Source organism: Podarcis cretensis, assembly GCF_951804945.1.
Source record: "Podarcis cretensis genome assembly, chromosome: 8".
In the NCBI taxonomy this organism is placed as follows: Eukaryota; Metazoa; Chordata; class Lepidosauria; order Squamata; family Lacertidae; genus Podarcis; species Podarcis cretensis.
This window is the reverse complement of record NC_137177.1, coordinates 31,704,631-31,717,447: the sequence shown is the minus strand read 5'-3', so window position 1 is coordinate 31,717,447 and position 12,817 is coordinate 31,704,631. Positions and strand designations below refer to the sequence as shown.

Genomic DNA, 12,817 nt, shown 5'->3' with positions numbered 1-12,817 from the left:
AAGGAGGTAGAGCTCCAGCAACCCACATATTTACACACACACACACACACACACACACACACACACACACAGACTTGCAGCAGATGAGTAAAATGTGCAGAAAATGAAATAATTATGCAGATGTGCTTAAAATATTTGGGTCACAGAACTCAGCTTTCCCAGGCTCAGAATGTGGGCTGCTTGGATTTAAATTCTAAGAGCACGGTAGCTGTATGTAGATACAGGATCAGGCCAGCAGCTTATCTAGCCCAGGTGAGGACAACCTGTGGTCCTCCAGATGCTGATGGGCTACAGCTGTTATCATGCCTAATCTCTGGCTCTGCTATGTGACAGTGAGGAGAGTTGGAGCCCCAAAACTTCTGGAAGGCCACAGATGTCGCCACCCCTGATTTAGCCCAATACTCTCGACAGCAACCCCTCTTTGGGGGTTTTCTCGCTAAGATCTTTCTCAGACAACTTAGCTGAGCCCATGGAAGCATGTGGTTGATCACAGAGAAGCACAGTTTCTCAACAGAAAAGCTTCCTGGGCTCAAAACCCCCATGGACTTGGAAGCCTTGGCAGCTAAGTTCTTATAATAGAAACATAAGATGCTGACTCACACTGAGTCCATTTAAGTCAATATTGTCCACACTGACTAGCAGTGGTTCTCCAGAGCTTCAGGCAAAGAATCTTTTCCAGCCCTACCTGGAGATGCTAATGATTGAACCTGGGACCTTCTGCATGCAGAGCTCTACCTTGCTCTACCACTGAGCTATAGACTTACACAATAATGGGGCTTGTGGGGTGAGGGGCTCACTACAAATTATTGGGGAAGCCTCCATCATTCTCCACCATTGGCTGTGCTAGCTGGGACTGATGGGATTTGGAGTCCAACCACATCAGGGGGATACAGGTTCTCTACTGATATAGACAACACTGAACTAGAAGCCATCAGGTGAAGAAGGACAATAGATCAGTTATAGATCACATGCTTTGCATGCAGAAGATCCCTGGTTCAGGGCTGGGAAATTCTCCTGCCTGAAACCCTGGAGAGCCACTGCCACTTTGCGTTTGAAATGTTGGACCAGATGGGCCAACAACCTGTCTCCAGCTTAATTGTCTGGGAAAGGGCCGTAGTAGTAATAGAGCAGGCTTCCTCAACCTCGCCCCTCAGGATGTTTTGCGACTACAATTCCCATCATCCCTGACCACTGGTCCTGCTAGCTAGGGATCCTGGGATTTGTAGGCCAAAAACATCTGGAGGGCCGAGGTTGAGGAAGCCTGTAATGGAGCATCAGCCAAGTTCAATCCCTGGTGACTCTAGGTAGGGCTCTGGGAATATCCCCCTGAGGGGAAGTAGCTCAGTGGTAGAGCATCTGCTTTGCATGAAGAAGGTCCTATGTTCCATCTTCAGGTAGGGTTGGGAGGCAACCTTGCCTGAAACCATGCAGAGCTGCTGCCAGTCAGTGTAGACAGTGCTGAACTAGATGGACCAATGGTCTGACTTAGTAAAGGAAAGCCTTTTGCGGTGTGTGCATGCACTCCTCAAACATGCACTCTGGACTCTCTGAGATGTCCAGCATCTTGCCACCCCCATTTATTTCCCTTCAGTTCACTGCGCAGACACTTGAATCATAGAGCATGTGAGGTGATCACCATGTAGCTATCCCATATCTTCATTCAGTCAGGGACTGGCTGGCACGTCCTCTGCTCTGTGTGCTCCCTCCCTCCCTCCCTCCCTCCCTCTAGTCCTTCAGCATCCATCCAGCGCTGGTTGTCATAGAAACAGGCCAGTGAACAGGAAGAAGGGAGCGATGGAACCACGCAGGCATGATGCTGCTCAGTGGCGGCTTGTCAGTTTCTGAGTTCTCTCCCTCATCCCCAGCGCTTCCTTTCTGTAAGGAGAGGAGTCAGGGTTCAAGCATCTCTCAAGCCCCCATCTCACACATGGGAAAGCCCTGCCTCTGAATCCTTTGGGTATTCCGTGGTGCAGGAGGAACATGCAAACTTACACATAGCCAGTGAGGCTCTTCTGCTTCTCTTTGAAATGTATTCCAGGGCTGAGCCCTAGCGCAAATTAAGCCTCGCTGGTTAAGAACATAAAAATATAAGAAGAGCCTGCTGGATCAGAGCAATGGCCCATCTTGTCCAGCATCCTGTTCTCACAGTGGCCAACCAGATGCCTGTGGGAAACCTGCAAACAGGACCCGCAAGCAGGATCCTGCCCTTTCTTCAATCACGACCTAAGAATAAAAGCATGGAAATATATGAGTACCACCATAAAAGAACATTTAAGATTACAACAAATGAATTCTACACACACAACACAGAGCAGCCAAACAAGCAAATCATTCTGTTAATGTCCACAGCCAGCCACTAAATGCCTGGTGAAATAAGTACATTTTCAAATTAAGCTGAAACAATAGCAATGTCAGGGACAGTCTAATCTCAGCAGTGCAGTAGTTCCATAAATGGGGAGCCACTATCAAGTAGGCCCCACCCCATGCCACTTCCCTGAATATCTTAAAGCAAAGGGGAGGCACTCCTTTATGTACTTGGGTCCTAAGCCATATAGGGCCTTACACACCAGCACTCATCTTTAACTGGGCCTGGTAACTAATAGGCAGCCAGTGCAAAGTTAGAAAGATGAGAATGATATGGTCCCTTCCCACTGTCCCGTATAACCACCTGGCAGCAGCTGCAGCCTCCAGACCTTCTTCATAGATACTGAGCAATACAGACCAGCAGGTTGACTTGGTATAGCAGTAGAAATAATACTAATAATAATTTATTATTTATACCCCACCCATCTGGCTGGGCTTCCCCAGCCACTCTGGGTGGCTTCCAACAAATATTAAAATACAGTAATCCATCAAACATTAAAAACAGGGCTGCCTGTTTGTATAGCACAACTTCCAGGGTTCATACCTGTAAGAACATAGGATAGCACTTTATACTGGAGTCATACAGTTGGTCCATCTAGCTGTCCATTGATACTGAAACTCTCCAGGGTTTCAGGCAGGCAGCCTTTCCCAGTCCTACCTTGAGATGCCACTGGGGATTGAACCCAGGACCTAGTGCTTGCAAATCCAAGCTGGTTGGTTTTTGCAGCCCTTGCAAGGGACCAAACCCTCTCTCCTCCCTATCGCAGGCGCGCTCGGTTCAAGCGGTCCAACAGTGTGACAGCCGGCGTGCAGGCTGACCTGGAGCTGGAGGGTTTGGCGGGGCTGACGGTGGCAACGGAGGACAAGGCCCTTCAGTTTGGGCGCTCCTTCCAGCGGCATTCCTCGGAGCCGGAATCCACGCGGCAATACTCGGTGTACAAGACGGTGCACACGCAAGGGCAGTGGGCCTACCGGGAAGACTACCAGATGCAGTACGACACCGTGGAAGTGCCGCGCCAGGATTCCTGGATGGACAGGGGGTCGCGCAGCCTGCCCGATTCTGGCCGAGCATCACCCTGCCACCGGGATGGCGAGTGGTTCATTAAACTGTTGCAGGCGGAGGTGGAGAAGATGGAAGGCTGGTGCCAGCAGATGGAACTGGAGGCTGAAGATTATGATCTGCCGGAAGAGAGTGAGTCTCCGCCGAGTGCTGTGGGTTGGGGGATCCCATCTGGGGCTGCCAGCTTCCTTTTACAAGCTGGTACAGTCTGGCAGATATAGTTGGGTTGGGAACCAAGCTGTACAATTGTGGGTCCATGTGAAGAATCTGTTGCTGGACTGCAGCATTCTTTGGACTGTGAATTGTTCCTCTGTGTTCGAGAGAGAGAGAGAGAGAGAGCGCTACCATGTCAGGGAGAAATGCTAGCTTGCTTAATTTGATGGGGGAGTGTTGTGGAAATGTCTATTGGAATTCGGGACGGGGGATAAATTTGGTCCGGTTGACATTTTAATGCAGACCTCTCTAATTTGCGCTTCCCTGAAACAATAGACAGAATGAAACAACTATCTTTCAAAATTCACACTTCGCTAAATTTTGGGAGGCAGTGTATTAAAAAAAAAAAATCAAATCACATTGGGGGGAAGTATGCGTAAAAATGCATTCATGAAAATAACAAATATGAGGAAATATTAAGCAAATTTGCATACAGAATTAGGTATATTAGAATAAATGTATACTAAAGTGCTGATTAATGTTTGTGAGAACTTTTTTAAACTGTTACAAATTGATGTGAAAATGTAGCAAGCTGAAGCTTGAAACTGGAAAAATGAGAAACTGAGGGGAAAACAAAATAGACAGGTTTGTCCATCCCTCATTGGAATGTAAGATTTATATGATTGTAATTTTGTTGTCATAATGATAAAGGAAGAGCCCCACTGGATGACACGAAAGATCTGTGTAGTCTAGCATCCTGCATCCTACATTAGCCAATCAGGTGACTTGGAGGAGCCCACAATCAGGGCATAAAGTTATCCCCTATCAGCGCTAAATTTGGGAAATTTCCTCCCAATGCAAATACCAACTTCAGAGCAGGGGTCTTCCTCCAGAACACAGCAGAGGAGAGTAGAGGCTCCCTGCCTGACTGATGCCATCCAGATAATTGTCATCAATTGATGTCATTTTAATTTTTTGTATTGAAAAAACAACTGCATGTTAAATTCAAAGACATGGTTAATGTCACACTCTGGTAACCAATGGAAATTCCCCAGCATTGGGAGTTCTCTGGAGCAATGTGGTACTGACCCTCTCATTTTCTTTGTGTACCTCCCTAGTCCTTGAGAAGATCCGTAGTGCGGTGGGCAGTGCCCAGCTCCTGATGTCACAGAAAGTCCAGCAGTTTTACCGACTCTGCCAGCAGAACATGGTCAGGGAATCTCCTTGTGTGTGCCTAGATTTTGTTGTTGTTGTTAGGTCCTCCAACTTTTGTCACTTTTAAAATTAAGTACTTTTTGATGTCACCTGTGGGTGGTTTGGCCGTCTTTCTTGGGGGAGAATGACATTTTTACAAGGGATGAAAGGCTACTGCTGAAAACAGCAAATCACCATGCCCAGCTTGAGGATGTAGTGTCACTGTATGCCAGGGACTGCCAATGAGATGCCCATGGGCAGAATGGTGCCCTTACAGTCTTGGCTTGGTGCCTACAAATCCTCTGAGCTCTGCCCCTCATTCACCTCATTGAGGTGGTGAGCATCATTACCTATTTTTCTTCCTTGAAAAGTATATAGAGCTGAGGGAGGAAGTTGGAAGAGGGACTTATCTTTCCCACTTCCTCTTCCAGCTCCATGTATTTTTCAGGGCTCAGGGTAATTCTACTGCAAGTGGCTGGGGAGGGGGCACCAACAGCACTTCCTCAAAAAATCAGAAGTTACATGAAAAGCAGCTCAGTACTTGTGTGCTACAAGTGATACCGTATTTTTCGCTATATAAGACACACATTTTCCCCTCCAAAAGTTAAGGGGAAATGTGTGTGCGTCTTATGGAGTGAATGCTGGCTCCTTGGCTTCAGCTATAGCAACGCGAAGCCTCCGAAGCGCAGTGGGAGCGCTCCCATCGCACTCCGGGGGCTTCGGGTTGCCTTCACTGAAGCCTGGAGAGGCTTCAAAGATAGCCGCCTGAAGCCTCCAGAGGCTTCGGGTTCCTTTCGTTGAAGGGTAGGTCCCCTTCAGCTAAGGCACAGCGCTCCTTCAGCTAAGCGGGAGGAGAAATGGAAGGGGCTCCGTTTCTCCTGCAGCTTCGCTGAAGGGGTGCAGTGCACAGAGGGGGAGATTTCTTTTTTCTTGTTCTCCCCCTCTAAAACAAGGTGCGTCCTATAGAGTGAAAAATATAGTGAATCAACAGGCTTGTTAAAAGCACTCTTGTAGGCACAAAGGTCTGCTATGTCTCTGAATGAAACACTGCCCTTGCTTTGTCTCCTTTTCATCAGAAAGTGGATGATTCTACCATATCTGTGTGTTGGGCAGGATTGGGTCCCTTTCCAAATGGAAGAGACGTGACAGGATTACCCATTCTCAGAGAATGCTGCCTTGTTGCATCTCTGCATGAGTTCTTGCTCTGGCTTGTCTCCTGCCAATAAGGTGAACAGAGTGCAAGCCATTTTTATCTACTCAAAATGCAAACCTTTCATGCTGCAAAAGTGAAGTGTACCTCAGAACCCTGGGGGAAACAGGTGTGACTTTGTATCTCAATTCCACATTGAAAGTTCAGACAACCGCCTGCCCCATTCCTTCCTTCTTGTTTGTCCTCATCCAGATATATCTCCGCCTCCTAACAGGAGGGAGCCTTTGACACCAGCTCAGTCTCTTTCCTTTCCTTCCTTCTCCTTCCTGGCAGGACCCCAATGCTTTCCCCATGCCCACTTTCCAGGACCTGGCCGGATTCTGGGACCTCCTGCAGCTCTCCATTGAGGATGTCAGCATGAAGTTTGCTGAACTTCACCAGCTCAAAGCCAATGGGTGGAAACCCATAGAGCCCAAGGTGAGAGGGAAAGGGGGCAAGGCAACCAGGGACCCAGATGCTTCCCAATGCATGTTGTAACAGGGTTCTTTGCCCCTGGAAGTTCTGTATAAATGAGTAAGTAACCTTGCACCCAGGCCAATGGAATTCTACATCAAGTAGGTGCATGTGGGCTGATAGCAAGTTGACTAGAATCCAGAAGGCTCAGAGGGAGGACCGGATTGCTTCCCCACAATAAAACGTTGCCCAGGGTTAGGACTAGGGATGGGGGAGAAATCGAATACTGTTGGCATTTAAAGGCACACCTCTCTAATTTTACACTTTTTGAAACAATATGCAAACTGAAACACAGCCACCCTCTGAAATTCACACTTCTCTGGGTATTGCAATGCAGTTCTCCAGCTAAGTAATGTGTACAAAAGTGCATATACTAGGATAAAGTTTGCAAATATGTATGTGCATATTAGTGATAAGGGAGAGTGCTTTCTTTTACCCAATGCACTCCCTGTGTTGCCCCTTTAACCCAGAAGAGATGGGGCAGAGCATCCCTCCCAATGTCACTCTCCTCTTTGTGCGTCCTGTGCAGAGTGAAGGGGTTGGAGTGGGGGCAGGGCTTGTTTCCAACCCCATCTTGGCCTACCAGCCTCTACAGCCCTCCTTGGAGATGTTTGCCAGGGATGTGCTCATCCTCTCACCCGAGCTCACTGCTGTTCTGCACCCCTCCCTGTGCCTTATCTCAGGTGGCCTGTGAGATTTCGAATGAGGGATTCAGATAAAGCCATCACAGCTGTTTTCCTCTCTCCCTGCGGCTCTAGAGCTGCATTGCTGGTCGAAGCAAAATAATTGGGCATTTTTAATGAACCTTTGTTCTTTATTTTCTTTTTTAAAATTAAAACTGCAGAACAACAAAGCTCTTTATTCCCTCTGAATTGAGAGGCAGGAAGCAGCTTCAGCCTGGGCTGAAAAGCTATTTCCGGTTTGTTTATTTAAACGTCGTTCTTAACACTTTTGTTCCCTTCCTGCAGATACTTGCATTCACACACACTCCAGACTGGAGCTCTTTTTGGGGCTGTCATTTTCTGCAGCGTGTCATTGATGCAATAATATTTCTTGAGTGGCAGGTTTATGCTGGGTCATCCGCACATCGTTCTCCTTTATCGGTTTTCCTGCGATGCATTCCCAGGGTTACCGGATCACTGCTACCTTGGAGGGTCTTTGATACCCTTACAAACACAAACTATCATGAATGTGTACTATAAAGGACACCTGGAGAGAACTTGGGGGGGAAATTCGCAAGGTGAACTTAAAGCTGGAAAAATAAAGAACTCAGAGAAACCTAGAGAAACTGAAACTATCAGACTCTGGGAATTATACTGAAGCGAGTGTAGGGATGTGTATATATAGATGCTAGAGGGCATATTTATTAGATATTATCCTTCCTTCCTCACGTTTGTGAGTTCAGCAGACTGCATCCCTTTGCAGCTTAAAAGGAAGCTACTTTTAGCCTTTTAGTTTAAGTAATCCAGGATGCTTTGAGGCAGACTGGATTCTCCTGGTACTTCCGCCTTTTCAACTCCTTAAAACAATAATCACACCAACAGTCTTGTAAAAGGTAAAAAAAAAAAAAAACTTTTACTCACTCAGAATACTTGATGAAGAGTAACAGATACAGCTGCTTTTGTTCATGCAGGCCTAAAATGGTAATTCAGTTACAAAGTCTAGCTTAAGGTGGAGTCTGAGCGGTGGAGTCAGGCATAAGCAAACTCGGCCCTCCAGATGTTTGGGACTACAACTCCCATCACCCCTAGCTAACAGGACCAGTGGTCAGGGATGATGGGAATTGTAGTCCCAAAACATCTGGAGGGCCAAGTTTGCCTATGCCTGTTCTACATTGCTGGAATGAGGTAAAAGAGCAAAATGCCCAGCCAGGTGATTATATTCTATGTCAGGACCCAGTGGAAGCGGCTCTCAGAGTTCTCTCTAGCAAACTTACTGGAAAACTCTGTGAGCTTCAGCTCCCATCATGAGCCTATCTAGCAATCATGCATTGTTGGCATGACTGCATTGTAAATATCCCATGGCGAGGGAGGGAAGGACCTTCCACCATTGCTGCCGTCGCCACCCCAGTGCTGTGCCTGTCTTGGGTCCTTCCCTTCCCACTAATGCCTTCCATCCTTCTCCCTCTCTCCCTCCCTCTCTGTCCTTTTGCAGGAGGAAAAGAAGGTGCCTCCGCCAATACCAAAGAAGCCGCCACGCTCCCGGCTGCACCCAGTGAAGGACCGGTCCCTGGACTCTGTGGACCGGCAGAGGCAGGAGGCCCGCAAGAGGCTCCTGGCGGCCAAGAGGGCTGCCTCCTTCCGCCAGAGTTCAGCCACCGAAAGTGCAGACAGCATTGAGATCTACATCCCCGAGGCCCAGACCAGACTGTGAGGGCAGGGGCCGCTTTTCTAACCATCCTGTACGTGCAGAAGACACAGCACCACTGTGATCTGTGTCCCATCATTTCCCCAGGGAGGGCAACTCTAGGCCTCATCGCAATCCCTGAGTTTTTTAACAAGAACTTCTGCAATCCATGGACCTGAAGCCAGACAGATGTGAAAACTGGCGTCCTTCGCTCGCCGCTCTTATAGCAAGATGTGGCGGTTGCCAGCCTTCACCGGTTGCTCTCCTCTGGTCCATCCAGACCGGAACCTTTCCCCTTCTATTCCTCCGATTCTCTTCTTATATAACCTTTGCCCCCTGCTCCCATTGGTGGGCATTTCCACCACCACAACCCCTTAACCCACCCCCTTTCCATGAGCTTTTTTCACTGTCCTGCAGGCTCGGGGCCCCCATCAACAACCCCGCCACTCCGCATCCACGGATTCGAGGCCCATCAATATTTATATTATAAATATTATATGTATATGTACTTCTATAAATATAACCGAAGGGCAGAAACTGCCCAAGACCACAGCTGTGTTTCTGATGGCGAGAGCCTTCTCGTCTCCTCAGGAGACCCCGTCCCGTCCCGTGTCAGCAGCCTGAGTCCCCACACCCTACACGCACAAAACATACTAAGATCTCCCCCACCACCAACACATACACACAAATACACAAGTTGGATGAAGCAAGGGAGATAGCTGGAGGGATGGGTGGCCACCACCATATCCATCAGCCCCAGAAACTTGGCTGAAGGTCTGCTAGTCAATAAACATTTGGTGGAACTGGTTCCGTGAGGAGTGGTGCATCTATAACTTCCTGAGTCTTGGAAGCTGATGCTCCTGATGAGGGATTCTTAAAAAAATAGCATTGGCTGTACTCTTCTGTGGTGATATCACTCAAATGACCAATGACTCATTCTCTTGCATCAGCAGGAGCACAATTCCCAAGACTCGGGAAGTCATAATTCCACTCTGCACAGCATGTCAGGGAGTCGTCTTGTATAGAATTATGGGTTTTACAGCTCAAGGAGGATAATGAAAGCCAGATTCAGAGAAGAGCTGCACCTATGAGAAAGGATCTTCTAGGAGCCAAATTGTCCGATAGGGGGGATTATAAAAGAACTAGATTCTAGGTTTGGCTAAAAGCAGTGCTTTTAAAGCTTCCTTCCTTCAGGGAACACTCCATGTTTATTTGCCTGCTTTGGAACCTTTGCTCATTCCAAAGGATTCTGGGAAATGATCTAAGCTGCGCATTTAGTTCACGTTGGGTACTGGCTAGATGTCTTTGGCCTTCCTCTTACCCATTGTAAACTAAGACTAGGCCCTAGAACAGGCCCAGTTTTCTTCCGCAATTCCACTTTGCAAGGAAAGAAGGGTGGTGGTGGGTAAGATCTTTCAGGAAAGCTTATCAACCTTTCCTGGTCTTCTCATCAACAGATCCACACAGACACGCACCCAAGTTCCCTGGGACACAGTTTTGAAAGCCATTGGCTTAGAGAAAGGAAGAGTAACAGGACTAATTTACATATATATATATAATTAAAAGGGCATCAACATGAAAATAGATGGCATGATTATTCACCCTTACCACTGAGAGCAAAGAGTAAGAAGAAGAAACAGCAAAAATAAGCTACTAAGTGCAGTTATGGGGTGCTAAGAGCGGTTGATGGCATTTTCTAGAAGAAGAACAGAAAACATCACTTTGGGATTTGGAAGGTTGAGGATGTATCATACCATGACAATGATTCTTATGATGTGAGAGCAGCATCGTTGACAACCCCTCATGACTTCTCCTACACTACTCTGGTAATGCAGCAACCCAGTGGGGGAGCAGGATGATGTGGGAAGGACTACATCAGAGACCAGGTCTGGAGGAGTGGCTTTGAGGTGCTCCCATTTTCTTCAACCCTGTGAAGTAGATTGGGCTTAGATGCAATGAGCTGCTTTAAGGTGAACTTCATGCTTGACCAAGGATTCAAAACCAGGAGCTCAGCGATCCCACCATTCTGTCACGTGTGTACATGTGTTTTCTAACGTGAGAATTGGCACATGTTAAAGGCTTGTACTCAGGGTGTGTGGCTGTGTGTGTGGCTGTGTTTTCTAACATAATAATTGGTGCATATTAAGGGGTTGTACCTGATCAGGGGTGGGGAGCCTGTGGTCTGCCAGATGTTGCTGGACTTCAGCTACCATCAGCTCTAGCCAGCATGGCCCAGTGCATAGAAGCCAACTCCTAGGGGCCGTGGGGGCTTCGGCCACTGGAATAAAATATTTGAGGGGGCTGGAGCCCCGCAAAAAATGATGGGCATTGCCATTCAAATGGTGTTCGTGCACTGTGTCATGCAATCAATTATGTGGGGCAGGGCTTACCTGGGCCCCCACAATATTTCATTCAAGTTGGCACCCCTGACCCAGTGATCCGAGGTGATATAGTCCACCAACATCTGGAAAGCCAGAGGTCACCCATCCCTGTTTGAGATGATCGCCTGAGGGTCTTCCAGCTGTTTTATCTTCCAGGACGAGACATGATGATATTTTCCAATACATGTCAAGACTGGAACTGCCATGCCACAGAAAACCTTCCAAAAGGAGGCCAGAGGAAATCAACGTAGGCTGGAACTTTTGAATCCAATTCCTCATGGCGAAATCAACTTGAGTTGATTTCACAATGACAAAAAGGGCCTAGCAAAACACCAATGGCCATTACCAGCTTTGTCTCACCCTCCCAAATCAAATTCAAGGTTTGGGGCGGGAGGCATGGAGGAGGCCTCTCAAAGGCCATTGATTGAGTAGGCAGGGTGCTTGGGTTGGAGGGAGGCCCTGGGTTGAGCCCTGCTGGATCAGACCAGAGACCTATCTAGGCCAGCACCCTATTCCCACAGTGGCCAACCAGATGCTTGTGGGAAGCCTGCAAGCCATACCTGAGCTCCACTTGCAATTCCCATCAGCTGGTATTCAAAGGCATACTGTCTCCAGCAGTGGAGGTAGAACATAGTCACAGTGGCTAGTAGCCATTGATAGCCTTATCCTCCTTGGGTTTGTCTAAAACTCTTTCAAGGCCATCCAAGTTGGTGGCCATCACTACCTCTTGTGGGAGAGAATTTCATAGTTTAGCTGTGCTGCATGAAGAAGGACTTCCAATATTCAGCTTCATTGGATGTCCATGAGTTCTAGTATCATGTCTCCCCATCCACGTTCTCCTTGCAGTACCTTAGAAGGAAATCCTAAGTCCTGCTTGAGGCAGAAGTCCAGACCAGCATGAAATAGCTTAGCCATTTCTGACCTCCCAGCACTAACTACACAAGCATCATAGCCCTGCATTTCCTCAGAATACCAGTAGCTGGGGGAACAACAGCAGGAGAAGGTGATTGCCCTCATGTCATGCTTGCATGCTTCCAAGAAGCATCTTCTTGGCCACAGTGGCAGCCAGGATGCTGGACTAGGTGCCCACCCTTTGATCTGAACCAGCAGTGGAGCTCTTCATCTTCTCAGTTCCTGCCCAATCAGTTGCCATCTTGTTCACATTGCATTGGCCGAGAAGCATAGGCTTAAGTTGAATATGAGAGGGTATCTTTCCATTGGGTTAATTTTTCCACTGGGTCAATGAAAATAACGTGACCGCAAAATAAACAGCCCACCAACAGAATGGCTGGATCCATGAGCTGGGGAGGAGCACAGAGTGTTGAGGTGGCCGCAGAGCTGAGCCTTTTTCCCATCTTCCGAGAAATAAGTTTCTAGACCTTATGGTTGCAATGCTAAGCTTGAAAGTGGAGACAGTGGCTGGTGAAGTTTCAGAAGATGTGTGCATGGGAGAGAGTGTGTAAAATATTCAGGAGTCAGGGGCATAGTGGTCATGTTGCAACTTGCCTTGCTCCCATCACTGCAACCTGCAACTTGAATGAGGCAAAAATAGTGTTACATGGTTGTGAGCAAAGCAAGCTTTCTTCTACTCCATCAGACCATTAGTCCATTTAACTCAGTATCATCTACACTGACTAGCAGCAGTTTTTTATGGTT

The 12,817-nt window shown here is 47.7% G+C and overlaps 1 protein-coding gene across 2 annotated transcripts in view; it reads left to right on the top strand.

Moving 5' to 3' along the window:
• The window catches only part of DLGAP3 (DLG associated protein 3), a 195,941-nt gene extending 185,160 nt beyond the window's left edge, over positions 1-10,781 (top strand). For both annotated transcript variants that reach the window (XM_079985224.1, XM_079985223.1), the window contains exons 9-12: positions 3,132-3,556; positions 4,696-4,787; positions 6,255-6,398; positions 8,589-10,781. In XM_079985224.1, the coding sequence (XP_079841350.1) occupies positions 3,132-3,556; positions 4,696-4,787; positions 6,255-6,398; positions 8,589-8,807 (880 nt within the window). In that variant the 3' untranslated portion in view covers positions 8,808-10,781. The remainder of the gene's footprint in view (positions 1-3,131; positions 3,557-4,695; positions 4,788-6,254; positions 6,399-8,588) is intronic.
• Positions 10,782-12,817: the final 2,036 nt, after the last annotated feature.